The sequence below is a fragment of the Dama dama genome, chromosome 18, assembly GCF_033118175.1.
Source record: "Dama dama isolate Ldn47 chromosome 18, ASM3311817v1, whole genome shotgun sequence".
NCBI lineage: Eukaryota > Metazoa > Chordata > Mammalia > Artiodactyla > Cervidae > Dama > Dama dama.
Window position 1 is genome coordinate 107,862,083 of NC_083698.1, and position 21,444 is coordinate 107,883,526.

Here is a 21,444-nt window from a genome sequence, read left to right on the forward strand (position 1 = left end):
GACTTCACTTTGACTTTTCACTTTCATGCGCTGGAGAAGGAAATGGCAACCCACTCCAGTGCTCTTGCCTGGAGAATCCCAGGGACGGGGGAGCCTGGTGGGCTGCCGTCTATGGGGTCGCACAGAGTCGGACACGACTGAAGCGACTTAGCAGCAGCAGCAGGTACAAGGTTCCATGGGATTCCCGGGCCCGAGGCCGCCCTTCTTCCTCCCAGCACTGCCCCTCTGCACAGCATGCCTTTGCAGGGGGCTTTCTGTTTCTCCCGAGACGTTCTGGGTTTGGTTGTCCCCGCCGCCCCCAGGCCACAGCCACACACACAGGTGCCCTCTTCTCTGGTCCCTATACCCAGTCCAGAGCACCCGGCTCTAGAGTCAGCTCTCCTCCTTCTGACCTGCCTGTGCTGCGGCTGCTCGTTGCTCAGCCTCCAGGGACCGCTGTCCATCCTCGCCCAGGACCACACCCAGGAATGAAAGAGATTGTGTCTTCAGTTCCCCCAGAACCTCCCGGGGGGTCTCTGGGCAACAGATTCAGCCTGGCATTTCTGATGCCCTTAGGCACCAGAGAACTGACACGAGAGCTAGCTTTATGGGATTTCCGTTTGGTTGGTGTGGCCTTAGCCTAGAGCTTTTTAGGACTGCCCTACTTTCCTTTGGGCTGTGTTGAGTGAGCTGTTGGCTGCATCTCTTTGGAGTCGAGTCTTATGAGATGGAACATGGAGACCTTGTCCGTGACCGGGGCGGCGGCGGTGGCTGATGCCAGCAAGGAAGAGAGGTGTGCGCCTGCCCCAATCTCCTTTCTGGGGTCTTTATCCGGGCCGTTTATGTGCAGGCCGGTGGCCTTCTCTGTCTAATCACCCCGAGTCAGGAAAGGTTTCAGGGAAGAAGTAGGAAGGAGTCAGCCAGACGAGGAAGAGGAAGCAGTGCCAGGTTTAATTCTTTATGGCTCTGCTGTCTTCACTGCTGTGCCGGCTTTTCTCTACTTGTGGGCAGCGGGGCTCCTCTCTAGCTGGGATGTGTGGGCCCCTCTTGTTGCAGAGCATGGGCTCTAGGGCGCACTGGCTTCCAGAGTTGGAGCACTTGGGCTCAGTAGTTGTGGCCCCCGGGCTCTGGGGCACAGGCTCAGTAGCTGAGGCTCAGGGGCTTAGTTGCTCCGAGGCATGTGGGATCTTCCTGGGTTAGGGATTGAACCCGTGTCTCCCGCGTTGGCAGGCGGATTCTTTACCACTGAGCAAGCAGGGAAGCCCCAGGCTCAGCATTTTGCCTGGACCGATTCTGCAGGTGCAGTGGGAGCCCAGAGCTAGTGTGTCCTTTGAGAATGGACGGTGTTCTTTCACCTTCTGGACTAGGTACGGCTGCCTGCCTTCCTGGAGCCTGTGTGTGTGTGTGTGTGTGTCTGTCTGTGTCTCTGTGTGTGTGTCTGTGTGTGCCTGTGTGTGTGTGTCTGTAAGTGGGGGCCTTTTACTCTCTATTCCATCCTGCCCCTCTCCACCTGAGAGTAGCCAGCTGGGTTCTAAAGCAGCTCATCCCCCCGTTGGGCACCTTTTCCCCTGTCCCTCTCTAGTGCCCACTTGCCTCTGATAGCTGCTGTCCCGTGCGTGCATTTTCATTGGCTCGGGGAGAAGGTTTGGAATGAGCCACCGTATTCTGTGGGGGAGGGGTCATCCCATACGTGTGCATGAGACAGACTGATATGAACAAAGATAGGGAAGTTCGGTGTGTGAGGCTTAAACTTGGGAACATGAGTCAGGATTCCTGGGTTGCATTCTTGTCTCCACGCCTGAAGGATCCTGGGAAGGGCTCTTGTGCAGAACCGACTATTATGTGGGGGAAATGTACCCCAGAGAGCAAGGCGCCATCCTCATCACCATTAATAACCAGTCCCAGGAAAATACAGAATCACCCCCTGGGGCCCTGGAGATCCAGCCCGGGACTTGGAAGTTTCCAGCTCGAGGTTCAGCAGGAGCACCCAGGATGGAGGCCCTGCCTTCCTCAGGCATTCCCCCACCCCAGCCCCCTCTGGAATGTGCCACTTTTATCTTGTACTTTGCTTCTGACCAGGACCGTGGAATTCTAAAGCTGAGAGGGACAGATATGTTAGGAGTTGGGCTGGACTGGGGCTGGAGCAGACCTGGGAGTATTATGTCTTCAGAGGGAAACGCAAGCCCCCTCAACCTTGCCACTACCTAAACTGGTTTGTCCTGATCTGCTTGTGGTCCTTGTGGATTCTGCTAAACTGGCCCATCTCCAGGACCCCGGAGAGGACTGACGCCTAAATGGTTAGTGGAGGGCACAGCACAGCAACGACCTGCCCTCTGCCCCGTCCTGAAGGAAGCCCTGCATTTAACGAGTGCCTGGGGCAGCCCACGAAGGGCATCAGTGCTTGGAGTCAGCCTCCCACGAGGTCTGCCCTCTGCAGCTTCACCTCTGCACGGCCTCTGGACAGGAGGAGGGGGACCAGCAAGCTGGAGGAGGCAGGAGACTTCAGGGGCTCAGAAGTGACTCACTTGTCCGGAACGATACGGTTCAGGTCCCAAGGTTATCTTCTGATTTTCTGCCGCCCTTGGGCAGGACAGCACTTATCCTAGTCCAGGTGATTTTATAGTCTTCAAGGAAGAAGCCAGCCTCGGTCATTAACAGAAGAGCTGACTGAAACAACCAGCAACTCGGACTTCCAAGTTTCCCAACCTCAGACTGAGCCAGGAGCTAAGACAGGATCACCTCGTTCAGGCTCCGTGTTTTCCAGATAAGAAGCCCTCAGTGTAACTCCTGACTCATAATTTAGGCTTTTACCAGCTCCTACCCTGGTGGATCATCTTCTGGTTCTTCCCTGGAGAAAAGAGCGAATGGCCCGCTTCTCTCCAAGACCGAGCCCAGCGCATGGTATGGCCAGGACTGTTATTTATTTGGCCTGCTCTTAATGACAGCTCCTCTCCTACCTGCCCCAACTGAGGAGGAGCCCTGGGCTGGAATTTCCTGTTTTCTGAGGGCTCGGGGGCCGCCGCCGCCGTTCCCAGGTGTTCCAGGCCAGGCTTGCCGCCTCTCTCGGTGCTGGGCTGGCTCCCGGCCTCTCCAGGTCTGGGCTTGCCGGCTTGCGAGGTGGAGGCGTTGAGAGACTCAGTCGGCCGACACAAGGTGCCCAGAGGCCGGAGGTCCCTGCGCCCCGGCCGCGGCCCCGGCCCGGGCCCAGCCCCGCGCCCCTCGCCATGGGCCTGGCCCTCGCCCGCGGGCCCTGAGCATGGAGCGGGGCTGGCCCCCGGCGGACAGCTGCAGCCGGGATCGGCCCGCCGCCTGCCGCCGCGCCCTCAGCGTCTGCGACTCGCTGGACCTGCACGGCGCCCCGGCCGGCCGCGCCGCCTCCGCCCTGCAGGCCGCCCTGTTCGCTGCGCGCGAGCAGCCGGCGCGGCCGCGGAGCGTGTGCTCTGGCGGCCCGGGGCCGCCGCCGACCCCCGCCGGCGCCCGCAGCCTGCTGCTCGGACTCCTGCGCCCGCGCCTTGGCCGCCGCGGCACCCCCGACGGCCGCGCGTCGGCTCCCGGGCCCGCGCCCAGCCCCGCGCCGAGCCCCGCGTCCAGCCCCGCGCCGGCTCGCCGCAGCCGGCCCCGGGCCGCCCAGGCGCCGCGGCCCACCAGCATGACGTTCCTGGAGGTGAACCGCTTGGAGCTGGCGGCCGAGGCCGAGGCCGCGGGCGCGGGGCTGGGTCGCGCGGGCAGCTCCGGCTTCCTACGGGGCGCCTCGCTCTGGAGCAGCCAGCGCTGGCAGGTGCTGCGCGGCGGCGGCGGCGGGCGCAGCGCCCCGAGCCCCCGGCGCGGCCTGTCGGCGCTGAGGAAGAGCTTCAGCTTCCGCCTGCGCCGCGGCCAGGAGATCCGGCGCGCCGAGTCCGGGCTGCTGCCCCGCGCACGCACCCGCAGCGACGGCGACGCCAGCTCCCTGGGCGCCTTCCCCAGCCGCCGCGACCTGCTGTTGGGCACCGAGGCCCCGCGCGCCGCGCCCGAGCCCTGCCGCCCCCGCACCGCTGCTGGCCTCTGGAGGCTGCTCACCAGCCGCTTCCGCCGGAGGGAGCCCGCGCCCGCGCCCGCGCCGTCCGAGCCGCTGTGGAGCCGCCGGGCGGCCGCGGCCCCCGGACTCCTGGGCGCGCCGAGCGGTAAGGGGGAGCGTCTGGGCCTGGTTGGAGTCCGGGCTTGAGGGCGGGTGTGAAACAAACCGGACACCTACCGGGAGAGGTGGGCGTGCCGTGAAGGCGGGGGCCGTGGGGGGTCCGCCAGACGGGGCTGGACCGAGTGGATCAGCGCCCGGCATGGTCTGGGGTCGCTGTTGGGTCTGAAGACGGTGGCTGTGGCAGAGGCGGGCTTCCTGGTGGGTCCCGGGAGGGCCTCCCTCGCGTGGCCCTAGTGAAGTGGAATGAGAGCCGAACGGAAGGGCCCCTTTCTTTCTCACTTTTGGAGACCCAGGAAGGGGCCCCGGGAGGGATGAGACTCACTCGGAGCCCGGGCCGGTTCTGGAGGGCGGGGAGGACGGACGAGATCAGCAGCTGCTCTAGCTCCCAGGTGAGGCTCTAAGCTGCTTTTGCAGATGAGTTTAGGGACTGGACCCGCGCGTCGTTAACTACTCTTGGAGGCAGCCTGGGGAGGGGGCGTGAGCCCCGCCCACTAGAGCCTGGCCCCTGCGGAGCTGCCTGGAGCCGGCCCCAGGATGTCCGTGCCAACCTAGAGGCTCAAGGAGAGGGGCTGGCCCTGGCAGGGGCTCTGGGTAGCGCCCGGGTGAGGCAGGAGCTGGGGATGGACTGGATAGGAGGAGCGCTGGAGGCGGATCTCTGGGAAAGAAAGGAGGGCTGGCTCCTGCCAAGGAGGAGCCTGGGGAGGAGGGCCGGTTGGGAGGGGCAGAAGGCTCCCTGCTGGACCGGCCTCTCCCCAAACAGGGCCAGGTGAAGGGCTCCGCCCTCTTTGCTCACCAGGAATGTAGTGGGTGGCCCCACCCTGCGAGGGTGAGCTGTTCCTACAGGCTGCGGAGGCGGGCCCCCAGCCCAGCTTGGGCCTGGCGGAGACCCACTGGAGCGGCCTCTCACCAGGCGGGGGCGTCGGCCTGGAGTGACTCAAGGTGCTAGCTTGTAAGAGAGCAGTAAGAGAAGGGATCCTGTCCTCCCAGGCAGGAGAACTGAGGGCTGTCACCCCGCTGTTCAGTTCACAGAGAGCTTTCTTGCTGTTCTCTAGGGAGCTAGGGGCCTCCAGGTGGCGCTAGTGGTAAAGCACCCACCTGCCAGTGTAGAAGATGTAAGAGACACGGGTTCAATCCCTGGGTGGGGAAGATTCCCCTGGAGGAGCTTGAGTGTGCACAGGGAACTAGGGCGTGAGGGTGTTTTCTGGCTCTGGCCTCGCAAAGGGGCCGGGTCGCGGAGGCAGCCAGCCGGTGGTGGATAGCAAAGGGGTGCGTGCCATCCCAGCCCTGATGGGTGGCCTTCTCTCCTGCAGACTCCTTTGTGAACAGCCAGGAGTGGACCCTGAGCCGCTCGGTGCCGGAGCTTAAAGTGGTGAGTGAGGCCCGTGGGAGGCACAGGCAGCCCTGGGCTGGGGGTGCGGGCTGGAGCAGTGGGCCGGTGTGACTCCCCCCGACCACCCTGGCTTCCAGTCCTCTCCGTCTCCAGGCTCGGCCTCGCCCGGCGCCCGTCTCTTCCCGGTTTCTCTTGCCTTTCCCATCCTTGGTGCTGGGCCGTCTCCTCCCGAGTGGATCAGCCTGTCCTGCCGTCCAGTGTCTGTCCGTCCCGCCCTCTGACTGCTGCTCCTTCCTCTCCTGCAGGGCATTGTAGGGAACCTGTCTAGTGGGAAGTCGGCCCTGGTGCACCGCTATCTGACGGGGACCTATGTCCAGGAGGAGTCCCCTGAAGGTGAGCGTTAACGGGCCGGCCCCGGGCCCTGCGGCTGCACTCTGCCCGCCCCGTCCCTGTTTTCCACTGTCTGTGCAGGGGGCTGCAGCCCCGTGTCTCTCTCCATCCTCCCGTCTTCTCTGTGGGAAGCTGTGGGTCCCTTCTTTGTGTGGCCACCCCCCACCCCCGCCGTGGGCTTGCTCTTGCGGCTTGGGGCCTGACCGCGTGCTTTGTCCTAGGGGGTCGGTTTAAGAAGGAGATTGTGGTGGATGGCCAGAGTTACCTGCTGCTGATCCGAGATGAAGGAGGCCCCCCTGAGCTCCAGGTAGCCCTGGCCCGTGGCGCCCCCTGCTTTTAGAGGTTCCCAGCTGGGACCCCAGCAAGATCACATGCGGGGCGGCAGTGGCAAAGTTCGCCTGTGCCCAGGTGAGGGTGGTAATTCTGCTCCGCCCCCCCTCCCCCAGTTTGCCGCCTGGGTGGACGCAGTGGTGTTTGTGTTCAGCCTGGAGGATGAGATCAGCTTCCAGACAGTGTACAACTACTTCCTGCGCCTCTGCAGCTTCCGCAACACCAGCGAGGTGCCCATGGTGCTGGTGGGCACACAGGGTGAGCGGGCCCGCTCGCTGGGGCGGCGCGGTGGCTGTGGGTCCCCGGTGGGCCGGCCTGAGAAAGCCTGGCCCCCTACCCCCGCCCCGCCCTCCTGGCGCTGATCCAGCCCTTCCGGTGCGCCAGCCCCGCACCCCCACCCCGAGCAGACACCTCCTCTCTGCCCCCTACATACTGGGTCCTTCCCGGCTGTGACCCTGCCATCCGCCTGATGGCCGTGTCCCGCAGCACTCTGAGATGGACACCCAGAGGGGCTGGCTCATTTCTACTCAGTGAGTCGGCGGCAGAGCTGGAACGAGGCCCAGACCCCCGTATTCTCGAGCTCCGTGGCGTCTGCCACCTGGGCTCTTCGCCCATCCCACCCTCCAACCAAACAGCCCAGCGCCCAGCTCGTCAGCCGGCTGAGTCAGCCCCCGATCCCCCCCTCCGTCTCTGACAGACGCCATCAGTGCCGCGAACCCGCGGGTCATTGACGACAGCAGGGCCCGCAAGCTGTCCACAGACTTGAAGCGGTGCACCTACTACGAGACGTGTGCCACCTACGGGCTCAACGTGGAGCGCGTCTTCCAGGACGGTAACTCGGCGGGTGCCAGGCGCTCCCCCGGAGGGGGGTCAGGCAGGCTCTGGGGAGGGGGGAGTTGGCTCTAAGCAGGGGGTTTCCCCGCCTCCCCAGAGGGGTCATTGACTCTGCTGTCCCCTGCAGTGGCCCAGAAGGTAGTGGCCTTGCGGAAGAAGCAGCAGCTGGCCATCGGGCCCTGCAAGTCACTGCCCAACTCCCCCAGCCACTCGGCCGTGTCCGCCGCCTCCATCCCAGCCGTACACGTCAACCAGGTGCGGCCAGCCCCCCGCACTACCCCCGCCACACGCCTGTCCCACCCCGCGCGGCCCTGCCTCTCCATTCCGTCTGTCTGCCTGCCTGTCCCCACCGCGTCTGCTCTCCTGCCTTGCGGATGGTTTGAAAGCACTGGCTCGGGTCCCCTTAGCCTGCACGCCTGGCCTGGCCTGGCCTGGCTCTGCCACCTGCACCCCGCGGTCCCTGCCCTCCTGCTCCCAGCTCCCCTCGCTGCTCCACACGTCTCACCCTGCAGCAGCAGCCACCGCCGCCGCCGCCTAAGCATTTGCTCTGGTCAGCCAGGGTTAGCGCGGACTCAGTATGCACCTCCAGAGGAGTCCCTGGAGGCGCGCCCGCTCCTCACCTGCCCGCCCCGGCCCCCGGGTTTGAATTTAGAAGGGCAGCACTTACCCCACAAGGACCAGTGGCCTTTGTGCTGCGTGGGGTCCGTGGGGGGGTGCCTGAGCTGGGTCCTGCCGTGTCCCTCCCAGATTACCCCTTGGACACCTGCCCGCTGCCGGGGCCTACTGCCTGATCAGTTCTGGGCCCTTGACGTTCGTCCCAGGCCTTCCGGTAATTATGTTCCCGGACTTAGCCTCCCGCTCTGCGGAGAGCCCTGGGCCAGCACGGGCGTGCCTGCTGAGCAGTCAAGTCCACGCTGCTCCTCTACTTCCACCAAGGGCCGTTGTCATTGCAAAGGCCTCCCGGCCCCCAGCGTCCTGACGGCCTGGTGGGCTTTTCCAGGGACCCCCTCCCTTTACAGCTGCAGAAGGTCTCAGGGCTCCCCTGTAAGAAAGGGAGAGCCGTACACAGATCGTCTCCACCGTCCCTGAGCCACTCGGCCTTGCAGCAGAGTCAGCTGTGCGCAGGGGCCCTGCCCACCGGGACAAGGGCGGCAGCTCGGGTGTTGGCCTGGGCCCGGAGCAGGCTGCTGGGGCAGGGCGCGTCCTCTACCTAGTGACCGTCCAGTGGGCCGTCTGGGGTGGCCTTGTCATGCCGCCCATTGCTCCCGGAGCCACCACCAGCGAGCACCGCTGTGGGTGTGTGTCCTCCGGTTAGCAGCCTTAGTCGCTGTTCGCTCCCTGCCCAGCCCTCCTCCTCCCCATATCTCACGCCCTGTCACACACAGGGCCTGGAAGCTAGCCTCACCCTCCCCCTGAGCCCCACCCCGCTTCCCGAGGCCTCAGCTCTTTGTCGCAGGCCTGGGGAGCCCATCCAGGGTGACCTGTCACCCGGTGTCACGCCCAGTTGTGAGCCAAGACACCTCAGTCTTGTTCTCTTCCGGCCCCTGCCCTTGACTCCAGCCCTCTGCCTCTGATTCAGCTAGAGGCCCTAGGCAGGGGGTGGAGGGTGGGCAGCCCAGGGCGGTGACCGTGGCGTCCCGCAGGCCTCCAGGCCTTTGCTGCCCACCTCCTTGGTTAGCCTCCATGGGAACCGGCGGCCCCCCTGCTCTGCCCCGCGAGCCCCAGGCCCCCCGGGCCGGCCGCCCTGAGAGCCCTCTCTGTTCTCAGGCCACGAATGGCGGCAGCAGCGCCTTCAGCGACTACTCGGCCTCAGTCCCCTCCACGCCCAGCATCAGCCAGCGGGAGCTGCGCGTGGAGACCATCGCTGCCTCCTCCACCCCCACACCCATCCGCAAGCAGTCCAAGCGGCGCTCCAACATCTTCACGGTACGTGCCCGCCCCTCCCGCCGCCGACCAGGCAGGGCTGAGCCCCCAGCCTCCAGGACGCTGCACCTGCCCTCTCTGCATCCGCACAGACATGCGCCGCTCCCAGGGGCAGCTCCGTGCAGGCGCCCCCCATCTGCACCCAGACTGTGATCCTCCGTGGGCTCCGTGCAGGCGCCCCCCCCCCCCCTTCCATCAGCACCCAGACTGTGATCCTCCTGCAAGCCCGTGGGGCCGCCCCTCAGTGCAGCCACACAGAGACCCTCCTCCCAGCCCCTCAGGGCTGTCCTGGCCAGCTGCAGGGCTCTTTGGACCCATCTGTTCTCTTAGCTCTGAGACATCCTGGATCCCGCCCTTGTGGATCCAGGCCCCAGGTGGCTGGCCCGAGGTCGCAGGAAGCGGTAGATGGCAGAACCGGAGCAGGTCCAGGCCTCCCAGTCCGCCTGCACCCCCCACCCACCCACCCCCCCCTGTTCTTTGCATTCCACCTTGCTCCCCCCCCACCCCCCTGCCGCTGCTGCCGTCGGCCTGACAGAAGGCCCAGACGTCTTTCCCCAGGCCCCTGTGTCTCCTGAGTCCTGCCTTGGTTTCCCACCCCCCAGCCGCCCACCACAGGCTCTACTCTCAGCCCCTCCGTGCAGACCCCCAGCCCAGGGTCCCATGAGCCTCCTGCCGCTAGGGCCCTATACGTCACCTCTCGGGGAACCAAGCCTGCATCTGGCCTGCAGACACACTGTCCAGTGGTGGGGCTTGGCTGGACCCTCTTGGGAGTCGTGGGCCTGACGAGGTGGGCGTGCCGCCCCAGGCAGACCCACACGGGGAGATCGCCCTATCTCTCCGCGTCACTCCTCATCCTGCTCTCCGAGCGTCGGGGCTCGGGTGTCGGTCGGTTAGTCTGGCGCCTGGCCAGGGTCAGGCCCCGGCCAGGCCCTCAGGAACCCAGCTCAGACAGAGCCAGTGCTCCCCAGGCCTTGCCCCTGCATCCTCGCTGTGCGTGCTTCTGCCTCGTCTGCCTGCCTGTCCCCTGCGGCCCTGCCCCATGCCCTCCATCCCACTGACCTCTGCTGTGCGTCACCTGCCACCCCCAGCCCCGACCCTGCCTGGGCTCACAGCTTCTCATCTCTGTCCACGCCTGCTGAGACACACACAGCACCCCGGGCTGCCTGCTTGTGCGTTAACTCCCTTGCGGCCGCCGTGGGGCCCGTGGGCGCCTGGGTCTGCAGTGACAGCCCTCTGTACCCGCGGTGCCCGCTCACTGACGTCCTGCCCACCCGCTCCTCTTCCCCCGTCCCTCCCCTCCCACCCTCCTCTGCTGCTCGCCCGGCGCCTCCGTGCACCCCGCCGCCTGCTCCTCCGCGCTACCTTCACGTTGCCCCCTCGCCGCGCCCGTCCTCCACGGCACAGCCGCCCCTAGAGGCCTCTTTCATTCTCTCCATCTTCACTGTGGCGACCTGATTTTTTTTTGTTTTTTTTTCTCTCCATCGTTTCCATGGTGACCTCACTTGCGCCATTGTCCTTGAGGGAGCCTCCAGATGCGCCTGGTTCTCTCGAGGTGCCTCTCGGGACCTCCCCTTCTCATCGTCGCTGCTGGGGTGGGAGGGTGGGGGGTCCCCCCTCTTGCCATCCTCCGGCAGAGCCACGCCTGCCCCTGTCCCACCCCCGTGACTTTCCTGCCGGACATCCCGCTGACGTCCCCCTGGTCTCTCCCCTGTGACTTCATGTCCTTGTTTTTGTCGCTCCTTTCGCCCTGGTTCTCCGTCCCGAGTGGGGTGCCCACCCCACACCCCCCCGCCCTCCTCTGGGCTCCCAGGGGTCCTCAGGTGGTTGCGGGGGGGGGGGTTCTCTGCTGGCCAGCCTGGCTGGGACAGGCCTCATGTGAAGCCCACTCCCCACGATCGGCTCTTCCGTCTGGGGGTGCAAAGGGCAGAGGCCACAGTGCCCAGGAGAGGCCCCCGGAGGGCAGGCACTGATAGCAGAGCTGTCCGTGGGCAATGAATGGCCCGGCTCTCCCTGCTGGCCTGGCCGCGGCCCCCGGGGCCTGCTCCCCGGCAGCCCGGAGGAGCTGGGGGAGGGACGTGGGGCCCGGAGCGCAGCACACCCCCTTACCTGCACCCCGATGGACCGCCGGCCTGCAGCCTCTCTCCTGCTCCTCCTCTTCAGCCGCCTCTCCTCCCCGGGCACCCAGGTTCTCTGCCCTCGCCACCCGCTGACCCACCGTGTGCGCGGCTCGAGTATAACTTGCCAAAAATCTCTATTCTTTCGATATTTGCAGATATGTGCCACTGTTTCCAACTTTTCATCAACAAAAAGGCCTTTCCAACTCCTTCCAAATTAGAAGACCAGGTGGTGACACACAGCACCTCTGGACATTGTCCCCGTTGCGGGGCCGGGCCCTGGGACTGCTCTCAGATGAGAAGCGGCCGCCGTGCTCCCCACTCCAGAGACCCACAGGAACCTTTGTAACTAACCCCCACACCCCCAGGCAAGGCTAGGAGCCGCCGGAGCGCGCGGCCAGCCCGGCGGAACGCACGGCGCCAGGCTCTCGCCGCATGGAGAAGAAGGGAGCTCGGCCCCTGTCCCCGCCCGGCGCGCCGGCCAGCGACGAGGCCCAGAGGCCGGGGCGTCCAGCGCCCGGCCGGCCGGCGGCCCAGCTGCTCCCGGGGGTGCTCCCCGCCCCTCCCCTCCTCTGCTCCTTCCTGCATGGACTTCTCTGCTGTTCCTGCTCCGCTGGACGCCGCCGCCGCCTCCTTCTCCTCCTCGCCGCGCTTGCCTTCCCCCCTCTTGGCCCCCCCACACCCCGTTTCCTAGGATCCGCATCGGGCCGGGCTCTGCCCCAGGAGCCCCGGCAGGGGCGCAGGGCCTCCTCCGGCCCGTCTCCTTTCTCTCTCCATCCACTGTGCGCCCTCGGGCCTCGCGGCCTCTGAGCTCGGCACACCGTGCCGCCGCGTGTGGGGTCTGTGCGCGCGGACGGGCCGCGGCCGGCTCTCACTTCTGGACTTGGCTCTCCCCCCGCCCCGGTGGTCGTGCCCCGTGCTGCTCCCGGCCAGCCCGCAGCCTCCACCGTCCACCTCTCCTCTCCGGGCCCCTTCCCTTCTCTTAGGCCCCAGCCTCCCTCCGGCCCCCCCTGGGCTGCGCGCTCCTCATGCCCTCAGTATCTCGTGTCCTCGCTCTTTTGTAAGGGGCGGGCCCGGCCCAGTGATGACCTGTGCTGCTCTGTATGGTGCCGTGTGTAAGAATAAACACCCGTTGGAATACTCGTGGTCTCCGTTCCTTCCCAGTCCCGCCGTGCCCCCCACCCCCCACCCCAGCCCGGCCCTGCCTGGCTGCTAGGGCCTGTCCAGGGGGAGGGAGGGATTCGGGGAGGGTGGGGTGCTAGCTGGGGATTCCAGGCGGGCAGCTGAACCCCCGCAGCCCCTGGGGCCCCTCTGACACACCCTTTCTCTTCTCTTCCAGTCTCGAAAGGGTGCCGACTTGGACCGGGAGAAGAAGGCCGCCGAGTGCAAGGTGGACAGCATCGGGAGCGGCCGGGCCATCCCCATCAAACAGGTCAGTGCTCCCTTCCCCCTGGGGCTGGAGAGGAGCGGAGAGGAGGCCCCTGCAATGCTGGAGGATGGTTCTGGAAGATGGGAGAGGCCAGCACCCCTGGCCCCTGCCAGGCCTGAGCTGTTACACACCCCTGGCAGGGATGGCCCGAACACTCACCAGGCCTGGCCCTGCCTGTTCACCCTCATCACCACCTGGGGGCAGCAGAGAGCCGCCCGCCACCCTCTGCAGCTCTGCGTTGGTGGTGGTGATTCTGGAGGTGCCCGGCCCTGCAGGAGGACTTGGTCTCCCCTCTTCCCTCCCCCAAAAGGGAGGGAATTCACAAAAGAGCACCCTGAGGAGTATGGGTTGAGAGGGCGTACCAAGGGCTGGTCCTACCCTGGGTTCACCGGCAGAGTCTTACCGGGTGAGCCTCTTGTGTGTTTGAAAAGAGGAAACTTGGTTCTGATACAGTCTCTGGAGTCACTGCCTGGTAGGGCGCCCACACCGCCTGTCCTGGGTGTCTTTGCTGGAGACAGGCGTTGAGTGACGGAGGGGGGGTCTCTGGTGATGGAAGGCAGAGTTGCTTGCTGGTGTGCTGGGCAGGGCTGTAGAACCGCTGAGCTGGACGCAGTGGAGCGAGGAGGTGCCGGGTGAGAGCCTGCTGGCCCGGGTGCCCCCAGGGATGGCCAGCAGCCTGGTGGTTAGCCTGCTGTGTCCCCAGGATGCTGCACGTGGCACAGACACGTCTTCCTGGGAGCCGGTGTTTAGAGATGCCCTGTGTCTACGGGAGCCGTGATGTCCGTGTTTGAGCACAGAGTAGACTTGTGTGGCCAGAGGACCTGAGGTCAGCCTGACCAGGGTCCTGTGATCAGGTCTGGCCATCCAGGCTGGGGGCTTCTGTGACCAGAATCGTGTTAGGGATGGGGGTTTCTGACCCCACAGTGAAGGGCCATGGCGAATGGAGAACGCTGGAAGTGTCTCAGGGGCCAGAGGACAGAGTGGGGAGCGCTGGGTGTGCCTCAGTGCTCCAGAAGTGTCACCAAGGAATGCCCCGCAGTGACCCTCCTCGGTGGGCGGGGAGATGGGCTGGGAGGATGGCAGCGGGCAGTCTCCTCCCTGTTTCTCTTGTGTGTCTGGGCGCAGAACTGGCCCAGAAACCTGTTGATGGCCTGTCTCTGGGGCTATCAACCCAGGCCGCCTCGCAGGGCCTCTTGCCAGGCCAGGCAGTGGGGACCTGCTCCAGGCAGGGGACCGTCACCCCCTGCTCTGTGGCGTGAGCTTTCTGAGCGGACACACAGGCACAGGTGAACATTCAACCAGTGCAGCGCTTCCCCCACCCACCCACCCAGCCGCCCGTCCTCACTTTGAGATCAGTCTAGCCCCAGACGCACCCTGCTTCCTGGCTGGGGTCTGGCCTCATTTATCTGCTCCCTGAATCCCGCACAGGGAGGGGAAAGAGGGTCTGTGCGGTAGGGGATGAAGCCCTGAGAACTTGCATCTGAGGCTCCCGTCTGCCTGGAGGGGTCAGCGAGGTCACTTGAGGGCCCCAGACCCCCCTAAACTCAGGGATCCTCAGGAGGAGGGGCCTGGCCTCCGCACCTGTCTCCAGCCACCAGGGATCACATGGGGGGCTTTGGGGACGTGCCTACCGTCTGGATGGGGCGCCGCCGCGCTCCCCTCTCGCCTGGGCTGGTGGCCATGCCTTGCGTCCCTCCCCACCGCCCCGGACCAGGGCTCACCCCTTTCGCAGCCCTCCTGTCCCGCGCTTCTCCCCGTTCCTCGCTCCCCCTCCCCCTGCTCCTGCTGGGAGTGGAGATTGCATTTCAGTTGCCATTTGCATTCCCAATCAATCCGGACTCCGCAATTAAGCCGGCTGGCGGAGCCGGGCGGGAGGCGGCGGGGAACGGGTCCTCTGGGGGCTGTCGCCCCCGCACACCGCTCACATTCCGCCCCAGATTGCTTCCTGCGCTGCCGTGCGCAGCCGGCCTGCCCGGGGAGGGGAGCCGGCGCCCCCGGGGCGCGGGGAGGGCCGGGCCGTGAGGGCGGCCCGGGGCAGGTGAGCGGCGGGGGCCGGGCGGACGCGTGGGCGCGGGCCGAGCCCCCGTGCAGCCGCGATCCCGCGCCCCCCGCCCCCTGGCCCCAGGCGCTCCTCCCACGACCCCGGGCTAAAGCTCGCCTAACGCGCGCCGGAGCCTCATTCCCACGGTCTGGAGAAGGGCCGGTGGAGGAGGGGAGAGACTTCGGGGCAGAACTAGTCCGCCCTCCTCCGCTGCCTCCGGCATCCTGACTCCGGATCTCTTGATGGGGGGTGGGTTGGAGGTGCTCCGTAGGTGAGTCTGCGCATCTGAGACGGAGGCCCAGGCAGCTTCCGGGACTTGGGGGATGTTAAGAGCTCGTGGGTGGCAGAAGGCAGTGTGAGCGGGGGTCCGTGAGCCGGGCGGACCAGGAGGGCACGCGGTGAAGGTGAAGGGACAGAGAAGGGAGCTCCGGTGTGAAGGCGTTTGGGACAGAGGCCCTGGTGGAATCTCCTGGGAGGCTTAGGGAGCAGGTGGGAAGGGAGGCGGGGGATGGGGCGCCTCCCACAGCAGCAGGAGGAGCCTGGGCTGCCTCCTCCAGAGGCCGGCCCCCCAGTCCTCAGGGACCCGGGTCCACAGTCAGCGGACTGAGCTGTGCCCACATCCCTGGCCTGTGAGGGGACGGGTGCCATGCCCCCGAGGCAGGTCACCAGGGCTCCTTCAGGGACCACCAGACCGGAGCCCGCGGCCTTCTGGGATGTTCCAGCCACCCTGCTGTCTAGGGAAGGTCTCAGTTCACGCCCCTAGTCTTCAGAAGCGGCTTGTGAGGGAAGGGGACCAGGTCTCCACAGTGTCCTTAGACGGCCCCGCCTCCTCCAGCCGGAGGATGAGGGAGGAAGGGGTTAAAACACCTGTTGGAAAGCGGGACTGGAGGCCTCCACCTCCGGCCCCTGATGTGGGAATCCCACGCCACCTGCTTGCTAACTCGGCGCTTGCTAATGTGGCTGTTGCAGGGCTGAGCCTCCCAGCAGGAGGCCTGAGCAGGGCAGGGCGCCCTGGAATTGGGGTTTTACCCCCACTCTCTGTCACACTGAGTCTCCTGACCCCCATTTCCAGCTTGCCTGAGGGCAGGGCACCGCCTCCTGAAGGAGAGGCCCTGAGCTCCTCCTTTGTGGCCCCCTTGCAGGAGGGGGGACACTGGGGGACACTCGGTGTGCTGATCCATCCCACCCCCAGCCGGGGCCATCCTGCTGTGGGGCTCTCCCCCGGGAGTGGTGCGTAGGAATCTCTGGGGAGCACTGCCTCTTCTCAGTGCCCCGAGTTTGGGGAGGGGGCCCACAGCGGCGATGCTGGTCTGGGGGAACCTGCCGCCTGGGCCTGTCTGTGTCCCATCCCGACCCCGGCTTCATCCTCAGGCCGGCCCCTGTGCTGGCTGTCTTAGGAGCCAGCGGTGGGTCGTCGTTAGGGGAGGGCAGCAGAGACTGTCCAGGCTGTGGGCGGTCCTTCTTGGTGGGGTCCTCCCCCCGCCCACTCTCGGCACCTCCGACAGCCACAGGGTCTCTGCTGGCTTTTCCCCACCGTCCCCTAGTGTGTTGTGGTGCTGGGGGGTGTTGATGAATAGCACTCCGAAATCCAGGCCCTCATGGGGCCTTTGTCCATCCTGGGGCCCATCTAACTGCCACACCCAGCATCCCCTCCGCTCCCATGGGAGATTTGGTTGCCGATCTGGATGGCTGGAACTCCCCACTGCCTGCTTTGAGGAGACAGGGTATTCTGGGGACACTTAGGTGCTTGTCTTCCCTATTCTGGGGCTACCACAGGGATTAGGAGGCCAGGGCCCCCTGAGGTCTCTGTGTTCCACCGCACCCCTGGAGATCCTGCGAAGCCGTCTGAACCCACGCCTCACATTGTGGATGTAGCCCCACAACCTGGGGTAGGGGCACCACCCCCAATGGGACAGTGGTCCACGGTAACTGGAGAGGCGGCCCTGAGTCCCGTGGATGGGCTGGTCTGGGCAGCCCTCCCTGGTTCAGCTTCCGTCCCGCACGGTGTCTCCGGGCCCACACGCACAGTGACTGGGGAGGATGGGGGTGGAGGCCCATGGGGCCCTTGGGCGCTGAGACCCTCCCCACGCCCTGTGATGCGCGGGCCTGGCTCCCGTCTCTGATGCGGCCTCTGTCCCCAGGGCATCCTGCTCAAGCGGAGCGGCAAGTCCCTGAACAAGGAGTGGAAGAAGAAGTACGTGACCCTGTGTGACAACGGGCTGCTCACCTACCACCCCAGCCTGCACGTGAGTGGGGGGCTTGCTGCACCTGGGCGGGCTGGGCGTGGGGCACCAGGCAGACACGGAGAGGCTGGACTCCAGGGCCGCAGGGGAGCGCGCCTGAGCTCCGAAAGTCCTGCCCTTGGGAAAGGGGCCCCGCTTTGGGGGCTCGGGGGGCCACATGGACCCTAAGGCCCGGTGCCTGGAAGCTCTGGGTCTTGGCCAGGCCCTTTGGAGTAAACCCACCCCCTGGGTGGTCGCCCCGGGGGCTGGACTGGTGTGCAAGTCGGGTTCTCCATCCACCACTGGAGCTGTTTTAAGAGCTGGATCGGGCCTGTTTACATGGAGTTGCTCACGTTTGGGGGGGTCGGGAGGGGAAGGCGGTGTTGCCAATGTTCCTGGGCTCCCGGGACAGTGGGGCGCGAGAGGGCCGTTAAGCCAGGGCTGCAGGGGGAGCCTGGGGCCGGATCAGGCCCCCTTGGCGCGAGGCACGTGGGGGCGCAGGACCTGGGCAGAGGGGTCCGCAGGGGGCGGGGCGTGGTGACTCGGGGGGGCCCTGTGGCGGCTCCCACACTCTCCCCCCTCCCCTCGCTGCGTGGCTCCAGCGCACAGCTGTCACCGGAATCCATCTCTGTCACCACCCCACTGCGGGCCTAATGAGTTCTCCCGCGAAGCCCCTCGAGCACAGCACGGGGGCCGGCCCCACCCCGGGCCCAGAGGCCCCCGGGCCAGCCGCAGAGGGGCCCCTCGCCCGCCCCTGAATCTGCACGAGGGCTGTAGGGGGCCCAGCTGAAAGGAACTGGGGTCCATGCACAGGCCATAGCCCAGCCCCGCTGAGGGCAGCACCCAGGACCCCAAGAAAGCCCGCAGGCCTGGGGTGGGCCCTTCCAGTCAACCCGGCCCTTCCCCTCAGCTCGGGGGGCCTCTCACTGCACAGGGTAGGAGCAGTGCTCAGATACCAGCTCGGGGGGCCAGTTAGATGAGGGGCCTCGGCCTGGCGACCTCGGGGGCTTTAACACAGAGGTTCCTGGGCACCGTCCTTGCCCCTACTCTGGGCTTCTCCTCCCCAAGTCCTGCCGAGTCCATGCGTCCTGCCGAGTCCAGAGCTGGCAAGGCTCCCCACCGAGCCCTGATGAGGGACACGGTGTCCTAGGAAGCAGGGACGCTCCCTTCCCCGTATCCCCACCCCCTGACCAGGAAGAGGAGTGCAGTGTCCCCAGGGAAAGGGCCTGGACCTCCCGGCCCCAGTGCCTACAGCTCCTGCCCCGGCGCTTCCCGGCTGTGGGGCTGGGAGCCCGGCTGCGGCCTCTCTTCCCCACCCGTGAGGTCCACCTGCCCTCTCTCCCTCTGCTGCGTCCTTGGTCTGCCGTGCTTCCTGCTGCCCTGGCTGGGCACTCGTGCCCCCTGGGTGGCCCCGAGCCCCGGAGGAAGGAGGCAGGGCTAGGAGGGCGGTGTCTGGGGACAGGGAGGACGGGGCCCGGGGTCGTGTTTGGTGTTGGTGGTGGAGAAGAAGGGAGACACCCTGTGGGGTGGCTGTTTTCACACGCAACTTCCCAGGTGGCTCAGCTGGTAAAGAATCTGCCTGCAATGCAGGAGACCTGGGTTCGATCCCTGGGTTGGGAAGATCCCCTGGAGAAGGGAAACTCTATTCGCTCCAGTATTCTGGCCTAGGGAATTCCATGGACCGTATAGTCCAGTGGGTCGCAAAGGGGTCGGACATGACTGAGCGACTTTCACTTTACTGACAACCTGAAGAGCGGAGGCTCGGTGGGCTTTGTTGACTCCTTGGTCACCCAGCCAGTGGCTCATCAGTGACCTGGCCCCCCAGTGACTTGGACTGTAAGCGTCACCCAGAGTTTTCTGCACAGGCCGGGAGCGCCTCCTCTCCGGGCTGCCTGAGGGTCCCTGGAGAAGTACCATCAAGGCAAGTGAGGCTGGCTGGATGGCCGCCACGCTTGGGAACTGTGTGTGGCCAGTGTGCCTGGCCGGGATATGGTGATGCTGGCTCCAGGCTGTCCCTGCTTTGCTGCGAGGTGAATCTAAGAGGCCGCCGGCTCCGCGGGTGTGGTGAAGAGGCTGAGAGTGTGGCCTCCCCGTCGCTCAGCCCTTCAGTCACTGCCCTCTGGGCTCCGGGTGCATGTCCTCCCCCACCCCATGCTGGATGCCCTGGGCACCTGGCCCGTGCATATGGCAGGTTCCCAACCCTGTCCACGCTTCTCTTCTTGTCCAGGAGACCTGAACCAGTTCAAAACCATGGTAACAGTGAGAGCACCAGTGAGGCCAAGTCCAGGGTCTCCGTGCAGGCCCCCTGGGGTCCGAGGTCCCTCCTGACGGAGGCTGCTTCGCTCCGTCCGCTCCGTCCACTCCTCATCTCTTGGTGTCCCCGCCGGTGGCCGCCGAGCTCCTGTTGCCGGCTTCCCTGCCTCCATCCCCCTTGGCCATGTTTTCCAACCTGAGCAAACTTTCCAACCTGAGCAAACTTCCCAGCTGCCGGCAATGAGCGGGGACCCGCTCTCCCTGGGAGCTGTCTGCTCCCCTTGGAGGCACCCTCCTGTTAGGAAGCCTGCGGAGGAAGGTCCTCCGGGAACTCCGGAAGGCACATGCTCCCCCTCCCAGGAAACCCGAGGGCAGGGGTGCTGGGGACTTGTGCCTCCTGATCGGCAGGCCGGTCGGGCTGGTGGGACCCGGGCTGGTGGGACCCGAGGGGCTCGCAGAGGAAAGGCTGGTGGGCAGGTCTCGAGCCTCACGCCTGGTCCTCGCCGGGGCCCAGGAGAGCCCGCCACAGCCTCCCCCATTTTGCAGCCAGTGGAGCCATTCACACAATCACCTTCTGTTAATTCTATCTGCAACATCAATTAAATTGTTTGTAGAAACTAATTGAATGTGGCTTAATCACACATCTTAATAGCTTTCCACGCTCTGAACTCGTTGTTAATTCCAGTAATAAAACGAGATGAGAACGCTGGCTGGGTAATTAGTGAGGAGGCTGGGGAAGAAATTGCTGTTTGATGGTGGGTAATAAAGGCAGCCGTGGTGACCGCTCTCCGGAGCCGCCGCGGAGCTCCCTCGTTCTGCTGACGGAGGGAAACGCTCCCTACGCCCCGTCCGCCACTGCAGTCTCCTCGGGGGACCCGGAGCTGGTCCGCCCCCACCCCCGGCTGGCTGGGTGCTGGTCTGTTGGGTGGTCAGCCCTGCTTTCCCCCTTCCGTTGGTGTGTGGCTCTCTGGTCCCAGACGGAGTCCTTCCGAGCGGCTCTGGTTTCTTGGCCTGGGGTCAGCTTCTCCCCCGCTCCGCCCCGACCCGTGTCCCAGCCTGGGGAGCCCAGGGCTGTCTCGGGGCCTGGAAACTGTTGCAGCTGCTGTGACCTCCTTGCGAACTAGAGCAGCCCGAGCCCTGCCCCCGGGAAAGGGACGGCAGCTGTGTCTTCGGCCCTGCCAGCTGTTGACAGTCGTCTTGAGCTGAGATGCGACCGTGCGTGGGGACCCGGGATGCATTGCGTGTGGAGCCAATCGGAGGGCCGTGGGGGCCTGGACTGCGGGGGCCGCCGGGACGGTGGAGTGCACGCTGGGTACTAGGCAAGGCCAGAGGGCCAGCGGTGACGGGAATGGGGGTGGGCAGAGTTGACTGGGGAGGGCTCGGGCTGGGGTCAGAGCCCTGGCAGCGTGCAGCAGAGCAGGGGTGGGAGGTCGGGGCGGGGGGGCCCTCCTGTGGCGGAGCCTGCCCTCGTCCGCGTCTCAGCGATGCTGTTCTGTGCTTCTGAGACACCCTGGGAGCTGGGTGTGCCCGAGTCCAGGCACCCGGCCCTGTCCCTCACCAGGAGGTCACAGACGCAGGGCAGAGCTGCAGGGCAGGGCGCGCCTCCTCTCCGGCTGGCGGGGCCCCTGTGGTCCTTCTGAAGGGTTTCCCACGTGGCTCAGCGGTAAAGTGTCCACATGCAATGCAGGAGACGCAGGTTCGATCTCTGAGTTGGGAAGATCCCTTGGAGGAGGGCATGGCAACCCACTCTAGTATTCTTTCCTGGAGAATCCCCATGGTCAGAGGAGCCTGGCGTGCTGCGGTCCGTGAGGACACAAAAGAGCTGGACGTGACTGAACTGAGTTAGCATGCACGGGCCCGGCCAGGCCTCTGGGAGTCGGTCCGCGTGCTGGTATCGGGGTGCCCCGTCCTCCCCGTAGTCCTCCCGCTGGCCCCAGTGATTCCTACAGGGAACAGCAGCCTGCGGGGGGCAGAAGTGGAGCAGGTGCTGGGCTCTCTGCTCCCTCGATCTCACTCCTTCTCCTCTTCGGAGACTCCCACGTTCTCTTGGCTCCTTGCGGCCAGGTGACCCCTTTCTCCTCGAGGTCATCTCGGTTGTTCACAGGGTTAGGGTCAGCCCGGAGCCCCTGGTCAGCCCGCCCTGGCCAGCACTCCCCATCAGCTCTTTTAAGCAGAGGACATCGTCCCTTTTCCCTGAAGCTGCAAGATGGGAAGGCAGGAGAACGCCTGGGAACAGGAAGTGGTGTCCCGGTGGGTGCGGTGAGAGGGCTGGGACCTGGAGGGACACAGGCTGAGCCGGGTGCTCAGGGAAGCACCCTGATGCAAAATGTCCCAGAGGCACTCCTGATGACGGAGGAGAGGAGCCCGTCCCAGCCCAGCTGGTGAAATTCCCTCCAGAGTTAAGTTGGCGCCACTGGCCCGGCTT

General features: G+C 65.7%; 1 protein-coding gene across 2 annotated transcripts in view; it reads left to right on the top strand.

Moving 5' to 3' along the window:
* AGAP3 (ArfGAP with GTPase domain, ankyrin repeat and PH domain 3) overlaps positions 1-21,444 on the top strand; it is a 55,921-nt gene that overhangs the window by 24,370 nt on the left and 10,107 nt on the right. Inside the window, exons 2-9 of one of the 2 annotated variants that reach the window (XM_061166135.1) lie at positions 5,464-5,522; positions 5,789-5,876; positions 6,095-6,180; positions 6,320-6,461; positions 6,901-7,035; positions 7,165-7,292; positions 8,805-8,963; positions 11,233-12,201. In XM_061166135.1, the coding sequence (XP_061022118.1) occupies positions 5,464-5,522; positions 5,789-5,876; positions 6,095-6,180; positions 6,320-6,461; positions 6,901-7,035; positions 7,165-7,292; positions 8,805-8,963; positions 11,233-11,295 (860 nt within the window). In that variant the 3' untranslated portion in view covers positions 11,296-12,201. Of the gene's footprint in view, positions 1-5,463; positions 5,523-5,788; positions 5,877-6,094; positions 6,181-6,319; positions 6,462-6,900; positions 7,036-7,164; positions 7,293-8,804; positions 8,964-11,232; positions 12,202-12,413; positions 12,507-16,685; positions 16,791-21,444 lie in introns of those variants that run through there. The other variant, XM_061166134.1, reaches the window with a different exon arrangement.